General features: G+C 45.2%; 1 protein-coding gene across 4 annotated transcripts in view; it reads right to left on the reverse strand.

Moving 5' to 3' along the window:
- ADCK1 (aarF domain containing kinase 1) overlaps positions 1-10,191 on the reverse strand; it is a 71,511-nt gene extending 61,320 nt beyond the window's left edge. For 3 of the 4 annotated variants that reach the window (XR_014616217.1, XM_084207484.1, XM_084207482.1), the window contains exons 1-3: positions 10,149-10,191; positions 7,170-7,307; positions 2,782-2,865 (exon numbers count right to left, since the gene is read on the reverse strand). Coding sequence is in view for 3 of the 4 variants with exons in the window: in XM_084207484.1 (XP_084063610.1) it covers positions 2,782-2,865; positions 7,170-7,295 (210 nt within the window). In the remaining variant the exon portion in view is untranslated. Of the gene's footprint in view, positions 1-2,781; positions 2,866-7,169; positions 7,308-8,418; positions 8,536-10,148 lie in introns of all 4 variants that reach the window. The other variant, XM_084207483.1, reaches the window with a different exon arrangement.
- Between the last annotated feature and the right edge of the window lie 7,670 nt (positions 10,192-17,861).

Genomic DNA, 17,861 nt, shown 5'->3' on the forward strand with positions numbered 1-17,861 from the left:
AAAAAAATCCTCATTCTGCTCTCAAAAGGAGGACATTTAATTAACCTTCCCAAATGGCTTGCCCCTGACAAAGCAATTTTGTAGCCAACAAAGTTAATTCAAGAATGGATTCCCACTGTCTTCTGAGATAAAGGACCTGTGGTCAAGGTTTCTCCTTGCTGTCTTCTCTTCATTACAAAAAAAAAAACAAAATTCACAGCCGCAATCTTTTGTATTACAGAGGAAAACAACAAAAAGATGTCCTGCTCAAGATTTTCAACTGTGCCAACTTGTGCCAAAATCTGCCCAAACCAAAGACAACTGACCCTCTTACTACACTGACAACACAGAATTCCATTGATACCAGCCCTTGAACAAACTGCATGTTGTGACACACCTCCTGACTGACAGCAGAATCAACAGAAATTGATGTCAGCAATGAAGAAGTATCAGCCAAGATATTCAGATGCTACACTGAGAGGAACACCACTGGAAATGTCCCATAGTAGGCTGACTTGGTACTGAGGAGACAAACATTGTGAAGGGCCAGCATTCATCGAGGCAGAATAATGTCAGAGAAATGTAGCCTTCTATAGAATAAAATGATTTGTTAAGAAAACAATAGGTAAGGAAATGGCACTGAGTAGGCTGCCCTCCTTCTTCCTCTGGCCCAGTGCAAGCAGGAGTAGAAATGAAATGTCCAAGCTTGCGTGTGCAAAGATGTCCAGAATCATTTAATGAAACAGACATGAAATGAAGAGAGGTCATAGCTCCCCTAATACTCCTGACACTAGACCCACAGACATATGATGTCTTGGAGCCAAGCACTGACAACTGCCCTTGACATCAGTACACTGGCAATACCACCAGATGCAGGAAAAGGGCCCACACACCAGGAAAGGACCCCTAACTTAGGGGAAAATATTGAATTTCTAATGTGGTTGAGCCATCAGGGGAGAAATGAAGCAACCATTGGGGAGGACATAAAGCCCAAGCACATAAGGAGGTTCAACTCTGCCTCAGGCAGGGGCAGGAATGAAAAATGGCTGTTGCTGAGGGACAGCAATGTGCGCCATCTGGCAAGTGGATTCTCATATCTCCTAGCTGACAGGACATCCAGGGAGAGGCAAACTAACCTCACGACACCTGTGAATTCCCATCTACTGCTTGCCACCTCATGGAAAGTAGTAAAACTTTGACAACAGTATGGACCATATGCTAGCCATAAAAAAAAAAGCTGGGAACTGAGGAGCTTAGAGTATTAGCATCAAAACTGGTCCACAAGGGACAGAAATATATAGTAAAATTGAAGATAATTCCTTGGAGCTAAGCAGGAACCTGGCTAAAAGTCCCTGGGGAGCCCATTTCCTTCTCAATCTGCTTTGCATTTAACTGTTTCCTTATGACTATGTTCCTGTTTGGCCCCAGTAGGCTCAGGCACTGGTGCTGCCACTGAACCTTCCCAGCTGGCCATCTCTCATGCAAGGCCAAGGGTAATTTAGAGACCCCAGTTTAATGTCTCACTGGGAATCCATGGAGAACAAGTTAAGCATTATTTTCACTGGAGTAGCATCACCAGTATGCAGAGTACCAGGAAGAGATCCACTGAAAAAAGTGTTTTTCCACTCCCACCTGCAAGCACATGACAGACATATATGCACCTGCACCCCAGCCCTGGAGACAGAGGCATAAAAGCCAGATTCAGACCTTTTGGCACTATCAGCAGTATGCACCAAGAAGAAAAATTAGGCTAAAGACCTTACTTCAAACACACTATGTAGACTGGCCTAATTTGGCACAAGCTGTACTTCCCACTCCAAAGCATGCAACTAAAACCAAGTGTCATCCACAGCTCAATGAACTATAGTGTTACGGGCTGGATGAAAGATGCGGCACAAGACTTGAGAGAAGCAGTGGGGGTGCTTGTCTTCCTTCTCACTAGAAATGCTTTTGCTATTGTTATTTTAATTGCTTATTGTTAAGTAATTAATGATAATTACTGATATCAAAACACAACATGTCTTGCAATGAGATGTGCACTACTTTGCAAAATTCTCATTTCCTCAGAGATCTGCAAGTTAGATTCATCTCTGTTATTTCCTTTTCAACACGCTCCTTTTACTTAAATCAGTCAGCCTTCACGTTATGGCCATTACCAAACAAGATGCAGAGTAAGAAAGCACCACCAGGCCACTCTCAGCAGCTGACCACCACACAACCAGTCCGGGCAGCAGAGATCTGGCAGCAGAGCCCAAATGCATACACCAAGGACTCGAGTCTCTACTGGGCTTAAGGCATAGAGCTACCTTTGACAACGGATCTTCTCCATTGGGCAATGCAAGTCCTAATATGGGGATGTTATCTAATGTTGTCATCTTATTGCAGGGGGTTCCATAATGTTGTCTCCTTATTGTGAGAGTGTCATACCGCCTTGGTGTTTTCTGGTGAGCTGCTCCTCTGAGCACTAACTCTTTTTTCTTCACAAAACAGCCAGCTAACTCCAGGTCCCTTCTCAAACAGCCAACCCACTCTTTTATAGCACTCTTCTTCTCATTGGTTACAGCTGCGGCCTGTTAAAGTCAGGCCTGTTCCAAATCTTTGATAATAGGCCTAGATGCAACCCCTTAGGGGTAAGATTACTTTCTACACTATCTTTATTTTCTTATATTCTATCCTCCTACAATCTAATATTGCTGTTAACAATCTGATAAAAAGCATATTGAATTATTAAGATGACAGCAATACAGCAACACACCTGTGCCTTGCAGTTTCCAAGGAATGTAGTTCAGTGCTATTACCTACCTGTGATTTGAGGAATTCATACTCCTCTGATCCGTACGGGACACTCCGAAGAGAGGTGAGGTAGTCATAGGTGATAACTGCTGTCTGCAAATGAAACCAGAAATGCTGAGCAAGCTCTACAGTTATCAAAACAATAAGACTTCTGTTAAAGAGAATGCATGTACCTTAGGCTTCAAAGTTCAGGCTCCACAGTGAAGCCTATGGCAAAAGACTCATAAATAAATTAAATGAAAATAATTTAACTTCAATGAACACTTATAAAAAGAAGTGCAGGGGCCTCATTAATATGTAGCTAGATGTAAGCAACACTTGACACTCCTATACTATCTTCTATTTGAGATGCTCAAAGCATTTTCCTAATCTTTGTACAGCACCTTGCACACCAGACTCCCATCTTCAGTCAGCTGTGTGGGGCTTCCACAGTAAGGTCTGCTGCTAGTAACAGAGGTCATCCAGACTCTGTGCCCCATCAGTTATCCCACAGCTTCATAGCTCCAAACTGCCTAACCAGCTTGCTCTGTGTATAGGCTCGGCAGGGAATACAGTGACTGAAGAAAAACTCAGACTAGCACAAGCAGCAGTACTTTTGGGGATATTCAACTGCACAAAGGACTGTGGGGCCAAAGGGTTCAGTATCCAACTACAAAACCAGGATCCAGCTCAATGGAATCCAGCTCAAGCTTGTTAGTTAGACATTGCCAAGGACAATGGAATTATATTCTTAAGTGACTTCATGATTTCTGAAAATAGATCTAGGGAATTTCACAGTTCCTATCACTAAAGTCCCTCTCTTTCCACAGTCAGGACATCAGTGAATGGGAGAGAAACATACAGGTCATGTTTAGAGGGAGAGAAGGAACATACACCTAGAGGAGCCTGTCCACTAATGTGCCATTTGAATTTCAAGATCCTTGCCATGAAGAACCATTTGTGTAACTCCCATTGAAAGGCACTTTTCTTCACATCTCCCTACTGAAGGGGTAGCATTCCATTCTGGCACAGGATACTAGCCCCACCTTTCACCATAAATATGTCCAGGAAGGGCACAAAGTACAGTCAATGTATCATGAAAGCCAAGGAGGCAAGGGAAGTAAACCTGGTTTGAGACAAAGCCAGCAGAACTGACAATAGGGAAAAAAAGTCAAAAACTCAGAAATGCATCCAAGAATGGACCAAGCTGGGAATCAGTAACAAACAGACACACTCCCTCCTTGTGGAGGTTAGGTTTCTCATGTTTGCTGATTTCCAAATTGTAAACCAAACACAGCAAATTTTTTTTTTCTGGCTTTTCAGGCTCTCTTGCACCTGGTGAACTGAGGAGCTGCACAGTTACAGAGACCATACAGAAGAAAAATTTTTCAAAGCAACTTTACAACTCAAAGAACAACTTTGAAGTGGAGGGAGGTTCGAATCAGTCTTGCATCAAGGCTTGAGTTGGTTCTTATTTTATCTCTGGTCCACAAGGGTAATTATCACCTCCAACTCAAAACGAAGCAGCTAACAGATTGGCCTGTATTACAGAGGAAGAGGGAATTAATTAAGCGGTTGCTAATTACACTGTAATCTTAAACACTAAATTAATATTATGATGATCCTGATAAGCAACTCTGACATTGCCAAATCCCTCCCAGTGTCTAGCTACTGCACAGAATGTTCCTTCCACATAACCAAAACAACTGGTATACTCTCAAAAGAATACAGCAAATGCACAACGGCTCTGCCAGTTTCTAATTTTACCAGAATACAGAAACGCTCTGCAGCGTGACGCTGCCCACACCACTGACTTTGCTCTCATCCAAGACTAGTGCTGTCATTCATGTTACAGTGTGAGACTGAAGCTCAGAGTTATAAAAAGATATACAAAATCAACCAATCCCTCCCTTTACAAATGCCAGATTACTTTCACTGAGCTTACATCTGGCCCAGTGTTAAATATCCCGCTTGGTATTAATGAATTCTCAACACTGTATACTCTTCCACTGTTCCTAAATCCATCCTTAGATCTTACCAAGTAATAGCACAATGTACCCCCTGAAGAGCTGTCTACCCATACATAAGAGCCAGTCCCCTAAACAGAGGCTTAAGAAGAAATTTTCTGCTAGTGAGCTTCATCAAGTTTCTTATGGAGTCTGCAAAGAACTACTGAACCAACACACTTAAAATACAACCAGACTCAAATCTCTCAAAACAAACTCAAATGAAACCTGTCCAGAGTCTCATAGTTGTACGTCAGGTTCCTTGATCCTCATGTGTTCTTTTCTCCAGGCTTTTCCTTTGTTTTGTTTTGTTTGCCCCACTGTAACTTGTCTTGAAGTTTTGTGTCTGCTGCTGCTGAACTTATTAGCTCTTAAGAATTGCAGTCTCTTCATTACAGTCTGCTTTTGCCTGGCTATGATTCAATGACAAAAGCAAGCATCCAGGTAAGAATCCAGGGCAGGGCTAGTTTGAAGGACAGATACTTTAGGTCTATGTAGATGTCACTAATATCCAAAATCACTTGTTTGCTACAGAGTTTTATCTTTCATTTGCAAAAAGAATAATCCCAAAGCTGAGCTTCTTAGAAGTAAACATCTGCTCTATTGGCTTCACCTGGTCCATGACTAAGGAATGACAGCAGTTCAAGCTGCCTGTGCTCAGATGAGAACTGACTTCTGACTGTCCAAAAATGAGCAGGGAAGGCAGAGGTCATTGGTGCAGCAAGACTAAAGAATCTCAAAGAAGCAACTCAAACACATGCAGTCATACATACCAGAGGAAACTGAGAATTCAGAAAGAGACAGAACATTCTTTTTTAAAAGTATACACACAGATTTAAACACATGCTGCCATCACCTAAAGAAGACTGAGCACTGGTAACTTGGTTTTGGGATCACTGCTTGCAGGTATGGATGCAGAACCCTCTAAAGCATTTAAGAGCAGGATCGGTGAAGCGCTTCATAGCCAATGACTTGTGACCTCCCTGAAGGCAGAGAACATGAAAGGCATGTCTGTGATTTGCCACCATCTAAAGCAAAGAATATTTCCTTTCCCCTATTTCCTGTTCTTCAGGAAAGTAATCTCTTACCATCACTCAAAACACAGACCAACACAGCCTCATCACTGGAACTTCTCACTTATTTTTGTCTTAAACAGTAGATTACCACTAAAACTGTGGCTTAAGAAAGACTGAGAAACACTAGTCAAGCAGGCAGAACTCAAGGACACATTGGAGAACTCAAACACCCTGAATAACAGATTCTCCTCCAGCAACAAGAAGCTGCGTTCCCTCTCTATGCCTCAATTTCCTGCACTTTAAAAGGGAAAGAGCTGCTCCCTGCCACCAGGTAGCACTACCTTATGGTCAGGGACAGAGCATGAAGCTTAGCACTTGTTAAGTAAGAAGGAAAGATTACAGTTTGTGTTTCTGCCTTCACCCTTTCAAAATAAACATTCATTTTTCACAACAGTTTATGATGCTGCACACACATGGCACCTGAGCCAACCCACAGTGCTTGTTTCTTATTGCATCTGCCCTCAGGAGCCAACTCCTTGTAAAACTCATTAACAAAGTGCTTAAAAGTCACAGAAAATGCAGATAGACAGCTGCTTACCACTGGGGGTCTGTAAATGATGGATATTGTGGCCTGAAGTGACAGATGTATAATGCAAGTGAGGTACAGGGAGACTGATACCCCCTCCAGAGTCTCTGCTCTCCATGTTCCTGGCTGCTCATGGATTCATCAGTGAACATTGGCAAGGAGAAGGCAGCGGTCTCCATTCCCAGTTTTATGAGAAATATCAGTGATGCTAGGCAGATATAGCCTTCATTTTACACATCTGGAAACCACTCCAATCTCAGAAGTATGTAAACACCCATCCTTGCTTTGAGAATGATCCTCAAAACACTAGTCCTTCTCTCCCCAAATCTCATACCAAGGGTCATAGTGCAATGGTTACCCTAGTTTATCAACACAGCCAGGATACTTATAACAAAATGTAAAACTGGCATATGCAGAGAACAGGGCTTGGCCTAAGTCACTCTTAAAAGACAGCGGGACACTGCACCTGGGTGACTGACTTTGAAGGGCAGCTGATGAAAATGTGGGCCCAAAGTGAGCCCTTGCTCTGAAGGTCCCACCCTATCCAGGGAAGCAGGGAAGCAGACACAGCTCTCAGTATCTCCATTTTTCTCTTTCTAAAATGTGCTAACAACAGCTGTAGCCCTTACATGGCTTCCACCTCCTTTCTCCCCAGAGTGTCAAGAATTTGAAGAGCTCCCCATAGACATTCTGATTTCCTAAGCCAGCTGAAAATGCAGACAGGGAATGCAGAAAATCCCAAATTCTTGTTAACTTCACTTCCCTTACCCATCTAGGAATCTTCCTGCACATTGCTATGGTAGAACTTACTGTGGCAATGGCTCGGCCCACACGAACAACTCCAAAATCATTAGGATCCAGGAACTTGTTTCCATACAGATAGATGCCAGAAGCAGCTGCTGTCAATGAGGCAAATTTCAAGGCTCTTAGTGCCATGACTGATGAACCCTGCCAAGATACAAAACAGCAACTGTAACATCTGATAAGGACTTAGTGATCTGACGCCCACAGCCCCAGAGACCTGACAATCCAAGTTTTAATTGCTCCTTTCCTAATGACCCATTGCTAGCACTGTCCCCAGCCAAGAGCTCAAGCAATCACCCAGCACCTGAGGGTAAGTTGTTCATTGCTATTCTTAACAGTGTCTACAGGCCACAAATCCAGAAGTAACTCATTGCTAGACCTTGCATAAATGCAACAAAACATTTGTTCAGGATCTCAAAGGCTTTTCAAGGAGACACAACAGGTGGACAGACAGAAGGAAGCATGAGATCACCATAAGTCAGTCCTGATCCTATCAACAGGCACTTCTTCAACACAAATTTTTGAAGACATCACAGCATAGGCAGATTTTAAGGGAACAACAGATGATATAAAAAACCCAGGTTTAAAAAGAGCTCTTGCAACATCAAGAACACCCAAAGCTTGTTAGAAACTCTGCCAGGCTAGTTCTAAAAGTTCCACACTGATGAGTGGTCTAGGAAGAGGCAATGCATCCCAGGAGGATGTATGCCACTCCAGCAGCCAGTGCCAGACAACCACAGAGAATGCACACAGGGACCTGATCAGGGACCGAGTGAGATTTGTGTTCTCATTATCACCATCCCATTCAAGTGCCAGACAGGGAATGTACTGGCAGAACAGTCATCTGCAGGAATCTAAATCCTATTCCTAACTCTCTCACAGGCCCAATACAGGCCTGGGGTGAGCACTTCTCAACCACTTTTTTTTCTGTGGGACAAGGGTGGGGAATGAACACATTTCCCACACTAAGCACTTTGGATCACTACATTCATTATTTGCAGCATATAAAGTAGTATAAACATGTAACTCATTACAGGTTAATTTATATATTTTCCATTTCTTTATGTCACTGTAGAGGACCCACATATGAAAAAAGTAACAAGGAATTAGATACATTTTTCTTTCCTTTCCCTATGGCTGGTACTGGGCAGAAAGTATGATTGACCATTCCTTCTGCTTCTACCACAAATCAAAAGGTATTTGTCGTTTCTCTGCAAGCTCTCAAGAGCACCCTTAACACAGTGCAGGCTCTTACCCCATCAAGATGGAGTCTACTAATCCTCCCAATCCTAGGCTTGACTGAGAAACTTGCCTGCTTCTCATTGTGAAGCTTTAGCAGGGTCAGTCTGGCTTGTGCCTTTCCTCTCGGAGCCTTGTAACCAAAAAACACATGCAGTGACACAGGTCAAGTCTTTCAAAAACAGTTCACAAGAACACAATCAACAAAATAAGCTAATATAACACAAGAGACCTTTGTACATGCACCTTAGCTAAACTTTATTATTTCCTTTTATTTCCTTACAAACCCTAGGTAACTGTGAGGCAGAAAAGCTGAGGCATATTCTGTCAGTGCCTGTCACAGGTGCCTGCACAACCCAGCTCTTTCTCCTATTAGAATGGGTAGCTGGCTGACCAGGACTCCTTTGAATCTATGATCAAACTCAACAGAAAATAAACCTGGGCTCTTGACAGCAGCCAAATGTACACGCATTTCACCAAAAAAAAGTTGCCCTCCTTCCCCTGCCTCACTGGAATTCTAGAAATTTTGGGGCTTCTTCCAGCAGGACCAATCTTTTCTTATACAGAGATCTCTCGTATCCTCTGTCACCTTCAAAAGTCATTTTTTGAAAAGTATTTTAATTAAACAATTTGTGATCCTTGTATATTTCTGTAAAATTTCATTTAGTGAAAAGTGAAAGGTGCAGTGACATTTTCTTAACAGAAAATATGCTTCTCTTTTTCATTATTTTTTCCTTCACTTTCTCAACTACTAAAAGAACATTTTATTGAAAGCAGGATGCAGGTCCATCTGTTCTTGCATCTTATTCCTACCTGAAGCTATAATCTGCAGTTTGTTACATCACGTCTATTGCCATACCCGCCAGCTGTACGTCACAAACAGAAGATGGGAACTTTAGGTAGCAAATAAACAGGCAGCTGAATTTTTCAGCAAGAAAGTTCCTGCTTTCATGCTTAGCGTGTTGTAGCAATAAAAAGGGAATAACTAAAATCCCTCCAATAAGAGGTACAGAAATAGAATTCTCTAAAGTAAATTGTATTTCTAAGTTTTGCATAAGGTATGGAGGAGCCTTTTCCATGTAAATGAGCCATTATGACACCCCTAGGGATATCTTAAGGGCCCTGTCAGCTGTGAAACAAGCCTTGGGATGTCACTGCCTCTCATTATTAAGCCCTGCCTTGATAGATCACCTCCAGTTCTTTTTTCACCTAAGTGAGGTGGCTTCTTTGACTTTCACACAACTTGGCGCACCTAAGTGTCCCCCACGTTACAGCCAGGCTTCTCCCGTTCCCAGCAGGGGCAGCCGGGACGGTGCCGGTTCCCTGTCAGAGCCCCGAAGGTGACCCCACCGCCACCCGCCGAGGCCCGGGGAGCGGCGGCCACCGCTGACCGCCCCGAGGACAGTGGGAGCGGCCAGGCCCCTCCGGCCGCCAGGCCCGCGTCCGCCGCCGCGCCCGAGATCTGCCCGTGAAGGACACAAGGGGCCGGCGCCGCCTGCTCTCGCTTCGTCTTCAGGCCGGGCCGGCTCCCTCAGAGCAGCTTCCGCGCCCCGCGCCGCTCCAGCCTCCACGAACAGCCCCGGCCTCGCCGAGCCCTGCGACAACCGATTCCCCGCCGCCGGGGCCGCAGCTGAGGGCGGCATTCGCCGCCCGGGCCCGGAGTCCCCGGGCCGGGCCGAGGCGGCCGCGAGGGCTGTGAGGATGGGGCGGCCCGGGCGCTCCGCCGGCGCTCGGAGCGGCACTTACCGACCGCCTCGCCGGCACTTCAACTCGCGCGCCCCACGCCGCTCCCCCCTCCACCTCGCACACGGTACGGCCCTGGACGCGCGGCACGCCGGGAAACGTAGTCTCCCTTCGCGGCAGCTCGGAGGGGCGGGGGCGCGGTGGGACTGCAAGGGGCGGCCCTTGGGCGAGCCCACGGGGGACTAGCGGGGGGAGCGCTGCGCTTCGATGGGGGTCGGCGTGCGCTGACGCCTCCGCCCTTGCTGTGGGGAAGGGCGCAGCTCACACCCCGATCGCAGGATTGCTACCTGCTCCTCTTCGGTAACTGCAAGGTAACGCAATCTCACCTTGTCAGTGCCGCTCCCAGAAAACCTGTCCTCTGCGCTCTTAAAAAAATTTCACACTTTAATTAAATTTGACACTTAGATTAAATTTCACATTCTATTTCGCAGAATCAACTAGGTTAGAAAAGACCTTTAAGATCATTGAGTCCAAACCTAACACTACTTTGTCAATTAGGCCATGGCACATACAGTCTTTTCTTAAACACCTCCAGGGACAGTGACTCCTCCCTGGGCAGCCCGTTCCAATATTTAATCACCCTTTCAGCAAAGAACTTCTTCCTAATGTCCAGCCTGAACCTCCCCTTACTCAGCTTGTGTCTTCTTGTACTATTGCTGGCTGCCTGAGAGAAGGTGCCACCCCTCACCTGGCTACACGCTCCTTTCAGGCAGTCTTAGAGTCTCCCCTGAGCCTCCTCCTCTCCAGGATAAATGCCTCCAGCTCCCTCAGCCACTCCTCATAGGACTTGTGCTCCAGAGCCTTCACCAGTCCAGGCAGACAACATCCACAGCCTTCCCCTTGTATACCAGGCAGGTTCCCTGGTCCTAAAAGGAAATAAGGTTGATCAGGCAAGACCTGCCCCTTCAAAATCCATGCTGGCTGGGTCTGATTTCTTGGGCATCCTGTAGGTGAAGTGTGATTTTACCCAAGATGATCTGTTCCATAAACTTGCCAGGCACTGAGGTCACACTGACAGGCCTGTAGTTTCCCAGATCCTCCTTTTGGCCCTTCTTATGGATGGGTTAACACTGGGTAACCTTGAGTCATCTGGGACCTCCCCAGGGAGCCAGGACTGATGGTAAATGATGGAGAGCGGCTTCACAAGCTCATCTGCCAGCTCCCTCATCACCCTAGGATGGATCCCATCTGGTCCCATAGACTTGTGAGCATCTGAGGGGCTCAGCAGGTCACTAACTGCTTCCTCCTGGATTACAGGGGGCCTATTCTCTCCCTGTCCCTATCTTCTAGCTCAGGAGTCCATGACATTGCATTCAAGAAAACATCCTGATGATGAGTTTCTCTTCCTGTATGAATAGGTTTTTTATCCCTGTAGAAAAGTGCTGTAAAGGCGATTTAACTCCCTTCTCCCTGTCTGTGGGACAGTGGTGTGTTAAATACTTTCCTAAAAGATCAACATAATATTGGGAACATTTGATGGGTACCTTATTGGATTTGTGTGGCTAAGTTTTGTTGTGGGGGGTGGAGGATGCTACAGGGTGGCTTTTGTGAAAAGCTGATAGAAGCGTCCCCCATGTCTGACAGGGCCAACACCAGATGGCTCCATGGCAGGCCCAACGCTGGCCAAGGCCGAGCCTGTCAGTGACAGTGGTGGCACCTCTGCAATAGCGTGGTTAAGAAGAGAAGAAAAGCTATTGTGCAGAAGTAATTGCAGTCAGAGAAGAAAGGAGTGGAAATATGTGAGAGAAACGGCTCTGGCAGACACCAAGGTCAGTGGGGAAGGAGAGGCAGAAGGTGGCTATTTTCAGATCACAGAATATCCTAAGGCACCCAGAAGGAGCATCAAGTCCAACTCTTCAGTGAATGGCCCACATTGGGATCAACCCCACAACCTCGGTGTTGTTAGCACTATTCTCTAACCAGCTGAGCTAATCCCAGGGTCATAATACTCCAGGGGCCAGACCTGAGATTCCCCTGCAGCCTGTGGTGAAGACCACGATGAGGCAGCTGTGCCCCTGCAGCCCATGGAGGGCCATCAGATGTCCACCTGCAGCGTGTGGAGGACCCCACACTGAAGCAAGTGGATGCCCAAAGGAGATTGTGACCCTGTGACCCCCTAGACCTGCGGACCTCTGAAAAGAGGAGCCCACACTGGAGCAGATTTGCTAGCAGGACTTGTGACCCTGTGGAGGGGCTATGCTGGAGAAATTCATGAGGAATTGGAGGTCATGGGAAGAACTCACATTGGAGAAGTTTGTGGAGAATTCTCTGAGAGGGACCCCACAACTGAGCAGGGGAGGAGTGTGAGGTGTTCCACCCCATGATAGAAGGAGCAGCAACATACATCATTGTGTGTGATGAACTGACTACAACCCACATTCCCTGTCACCCTGCTCTTGTGGTGGAGAGGAAATAGAGAAAATTGGGAGTGAAGTTGAGCCTGAGAAGAAGGGAGAGTTGGGAAAGGTGTTTTTAAAAATTTGGGGTTATTTATCACTATCCAACTCCGATCTGATTGGTAATAAATTAAAAATCAATTCATTTCATTTTTTGCAGTCCCCATGTTTTGCCCCTGACATTAATTAGTGAGTGATCTCTTCCTGTCTTTATCTCAACCCATGAGGCCTTTGTTGTTGTCTGTCCCTGTCCAGCTGAGGAGGGGAGTGACAGAGCAGCATTGGTTGGCACATGCCATCCAGATGGAGTCAAGCTGCCACAGTACCCCTTTTGGTTCTATCCAGCTTCACTTCAGTTTTGTTTTCCTCACTTGTACTCTCGTGCAGACCTGAATGTCAATGCCTGCACAGTGAGGGCTTCCTGCTAAATATCATCTCTAAGAAACAAAGCAGCTACAAATTATGAAGGGCAGAGATAAGGGTGATTACCCTGCTAGCACACTGAGGATACCAGGGCCCACATGGCCAGTTGCTGCATCAGCCATATGATGGCTAAACTGGCTGCAATCCCATAAGTTTCTTTCCCTTCTAGGACAGATGGGAGCTTTTGAACTGATGGGGGGCAGTGAAGCATCGCAGCTTAGTCTTGGACGATTACAAATTATGTAGGAAAGACTATTTTTTGGAAGGAAGCTTCACGGTTTGGAGGGAAAAGAGGAAGAAATTAAAAAGTCAGGGGTATGTGCACCTGATGTACTGTTGAGGAAATTAGAGAAATAAATACAGGTTGAACGTGAAGTAACAACTCTGAATCAAATAATTTAAAAAGCTTAAAAATACAGGGAAAAGCTCTACTGTTCTTGTGTCTGCTAAAGCATATGTAAGGGTTTTTTTTGCAATAGATTTTTGTATTTGCAAATTCACAGCCTCCATGGCTCAGGCTGACAGTGGGCATAATAGTGGGGTGTCCATTTAAAGCTACTGTGCTATTGCATATAAAAATCAAAAATAGCAACTCTAACCTCAGCACAACCACTGATTCCTGACCACAGCCCACTGCTTCTACCCGGGATGCTTAAAAGACTGCTGCCCGGGCTATCAATCCTCTGCTTTGATGGCTAGATCCCACATGCTGGCAGTGCTCCCAGCACAGGGAGCAGGTCAGCATCTGGTTTTTGCTGGCCTCTCCTGGGAAAGCTATGGGAGGTTTCTTCAGAATTATTTTGCTCCTTGCAGCTTTCTGTTAAACAGGCTGACGCTGGGTCTGCTGCAGAGAGAGGAATAAAAAAGAGGCTTTTGTAGCATAACAATGCAGTGTGCTGATGTGCAGTGGGCAATTATGTAACCAACGCTAAATCTTTCTATAATTAGAACAAGCACCTAGTTAGAGTGATCAGAGCTCTTTTGTGTGCGCCTGCACGGGGCTATGCAAGAAAAACCTTGGCTTGAAAGAAAGATGCTGGCTTGATTTCCCTTCCCTTTTCAACTGGTGAATAAATTAAATCTCAGATTACCCCAAATTGCTGTGAAAGACAAACTGTGAAAAGCGTTTCCTTTTCATTCCTGTTGAAGACATTTGCATCCCAGGTGTGAATCTCATGCAATGCAGATACAAACCCAAAGGTTCAGCCTCTCTGTCCCAAGCACCACCGGAGCAGCAAGAGCAGCCAGACTGCCTGAAGAGGACAGAAGGTCAGCATCAGCCCTCCCTATTGAGAATCGATGTCTTTTTCAGATTCACTTTGATGAAGAACATTACAAGATATCTCCAAAGGCCACTTATACTAGATATTCCTCATGTATGGAGAGAAGACATAGGAAAAGAGAACAAAACAGTCCCAGAAAGCAGGTGATCCTATGGGGTTTTTTTTCCATTCTTGGTCCAACTTAAATGCATATTGGCAAGTTTTGCCTTTATATCAGCAACAGAAACTTCAGAGCTGACTCTGGAAGCCATAAAATTTTAAAATAGCATCTTCTTACCAATCATACTGTACAGAGCGAATATTTGGATAAAACATGTCTTGACAAAAACATGACCATTGCCCAGGGTCATTCAGCCCCTGTGACTCAGTAGTCACCAAAGTCTGAATGTGACAATGGAAACTGATGTGCTCCTTGGAGAGCAGGGCTTTACACGAGCAGCAAAATCCACTTCTTCCAGTATTTTGTTCCTTCAAAGCCTTTGCTCAACCTTGTTGTGTGGTATCAGTTTAGGCAATTGCATGCCACCTCCATACCTCTCTCATAATTTCTGTTGGCAAAAAAATTCCCCTTACTTTATTTGCTAAAGCTGTTGATGCCTAAAGGGCACTCCACTCTTTCTTGCACGTTGTTGGAAAATGTCAGTGAGCCAACATGTCCTGTGTGAAATGATCTTATCACCTGGAAGTAGAATGCTTCAAGACCTTTGCAAAACACCCCCAGAGTCTGTGGTTTTTACAGAAGAACATGAGAACATTTTTGCCTGAGAAAATTTACTTTTCTACTATATACAACAAATAACAAATTAAACCAGCCTTCATTTCAGTTGTTCCAGAGAACATAGGCATAGCTTGAAGAATGTAAAGATTTTTTTACAAAAGCACTAATAAACCTTGTGGTCTTCTTCTCCCAGCTATAATTATTCCTTCTGAGTGCTGCCCGTAACACCTAAGGGAATGTGAAGTACAGGGATTGCTGATGAGGTTGAACCTTTCCATCCAGTTAAATCTCTTCTCTTTCACTGTTTAGCATCTTACCTGTCCATAACTTATCCCTTGAGTTAAGAAGAGTTATTTATTTTGATCATTTTTATCCAACTATGTGCAGCGACTGGTAGGCATACAGGTGTCTGATATTAACAATCGCTTATTCCATTACTTTGTATCATCATCTTCATTTGTTACAAAGTATTTCATGAACCATTTAATTCTGGATTTGCAAATGTGAAAAGTGCTGAAGTACATAAAAAAGGTACAGAGGATTTTACAGTCTAAACCTATCCCAAAAAACTTCTCAGAATGCATCAGAAATATGTTCTTAAAACCAGCCGTGATATTCTCATCAAACTAAAACTGTCCCTGCTCCCAGCTATGCCAAAACCTCCACAGAGCCTGAACTCCTTGCTCACCATACCGAGGATCATTTTGGCACAATCATTTTGTGAATAGAGATGCATGTGGAAACCTGATATCATTATTGTCCAGAAAGATATTGTCCAAAATATACTGATAAAAACAGAAGGGAATTGATTCTTTTTGTCTTAGAGAGATATTTATATTTAAGGAAAATACATCTTAGATTCTCAGAACCATTCCTTGCCTAATGTTTCTTTTCTGGGAAGCACAGAATAAGCTAAGTTGGAAGGGACACGCAAGGATCCTTGAGTCAAACACCTGGCACTGCAGAGGACAGCCCAAGAATCATGTGCCTGAGAGCATTGCCCTGATGCTCCTTGAACTCAGTCAGGTTTGGTGCTGTGACCACTTCTGACTGTTCCTGTGTGGGCCCTGGTTGCTCAGGCTTGCCTAAAGCTGATCTGGTAATAATGAAATTATCTCTTCCCAGAGGATTTCGGCTTTGATTAGAAGATAATAAGGGATAGAAAAGTGAGCACCTCCCACAGTTTTTCAAAGGTTAAACACTCTCATTGTTAAATATTTCAACCTAATTTCTCATTCGAATTTCCCTAACTTCCACTTCCAGTTACTGGTTATGGTTTTGCCTTCCTCTATGAGATTAAGGAGTGGCTTAATATCCTGCATTTCTAATTTGCACAGGTACATATACAAGATGGTCAAATCTCCTCTCAATTTTTTGTAATGGAGAAAATATACTAAATGTTTTCATTTGCTCACTCAGCAATTCTTCCTTGTAATCTAATTATCAAAGAACAGATAAATGGAGTTAAACTCATTCTAATCTGGCAATAGTAACATTTACCTCTTAAACTTCATCACAAAACAAATTTACTTATTGCTTTCCCCCTACACTTCCAATTAATCATAGCCTTATAATACCTTTGTAGTAGTCTTTTAAACCTGTTCTACCTTCCAGAATTGTTTTAGAAACTTGAAGACCTGGACCAGAGTCCCTCTAGAGTTCACCATATCCCTGCTTCTACATCCATGGCCTGCATGAGACTTTGTGTTACTTCATAGCACAAGAAATTTGTTCTAAGCTGTTTGTCTCTCATAACCCTCGTGGGTCCTTTTCAAAGTCACTGGTCCCCAGCACAGCCTGTACTTAACCCCACATTCCTTACTTACAGATTTGAGCTTGCACAACGTGAAGCTGGAACACAGCTCATTTATACAGGCTCGATTTACCAAGTCACCTAGCTTGAAATAAATGGGCAGCAGATCTTTCTCCTCTTCATGCCTTTATTAAAGGCGATCAGCTCAAGGTAGGGGCACCCGCCAGGTCCGCGGTTTCACCGTCACCACTCCCAAGAGTAACTCAGAGAAGGAGGACATCGCAGCAGTTTCGTACTCTCAGGGGCAAAACTCGGGGTCCTGTCCTTACGACAGTCCAAGTTATGCCCCTGTCTTGTACTCAGCGAGTCCAGGCGTCCTCACTCGTGCTGTTGTCTTTAGCCAGGGTGAGGGGGGACCGACGCTTCCAGCGTCCCTGCAGTCTCGGAACTCTGTTCTTGACATCTAGACCCCACTCTAATCTCTCGATTTTGATTTGACTCGTTGCTTTTGGGGGTTTATTAGACGAGTTTGGAGGTTTTCACCCCGTTGCACCCTGGGTCTGGGATTCATTTACATGTCTCTTGATGTTGCGCTCCCTTCTCACCGTCTGAGAAACAGTCATGTACCTGTCCCGGGCAGGGTGATACCGATACAATACAGTGTTAACAACCACATTAGCACACCAATCTGTCGGGGTGCCATCCCAGGGAAACAGCGGGCTGCGCCCAGCAGCTGTCCCTGCAGGAGAGGGGCTCGGGCTGGTCTCTGTCCCCTCCGTGCTATCCCCGGGGTGCCCCCTTCCCGGCTCAGGTGGGACCCGTGCCCCAGGGGGGGTCAGCCCGCCGTTCCCGGGGCGGGCCGGTCCCCGCTGACACCGCCCGTGGGGGCTCCCCCGGCCCCGCCGGGACCCGCACTGGGGAGGGGCCGCTCCACCGCTCCCGCATCATCCCCGGCCCGGGCGGGACCGCACCAAAGGTGGGGGTCGGGCCCCACCACTCCGGGGTAGTCTAGCAGCTTTGGAGAACAGGTAGTTAAAAGTATACTGTTAACAGAACATTACGACATGAAATTATAAACCATTAATAGTTAGGACTCCCACTTGGCAGTTATTGGTTTCAGTTGTGAGCTTTGCAATCTAAAAA

The sequence above is a fragment of the Fringilla coelebs genome (assembly GCF_963513975.1).
Source record: "Fringilla coelebs genome assembly, chromosome: 6".
NCBI classification, from domain to species: domain Eukaryota; kingdom Metazoa; phylum Chordata; class Aves; order Passeriformes; family Fringillidae; genus Fringilla; species Fringilla coelebs.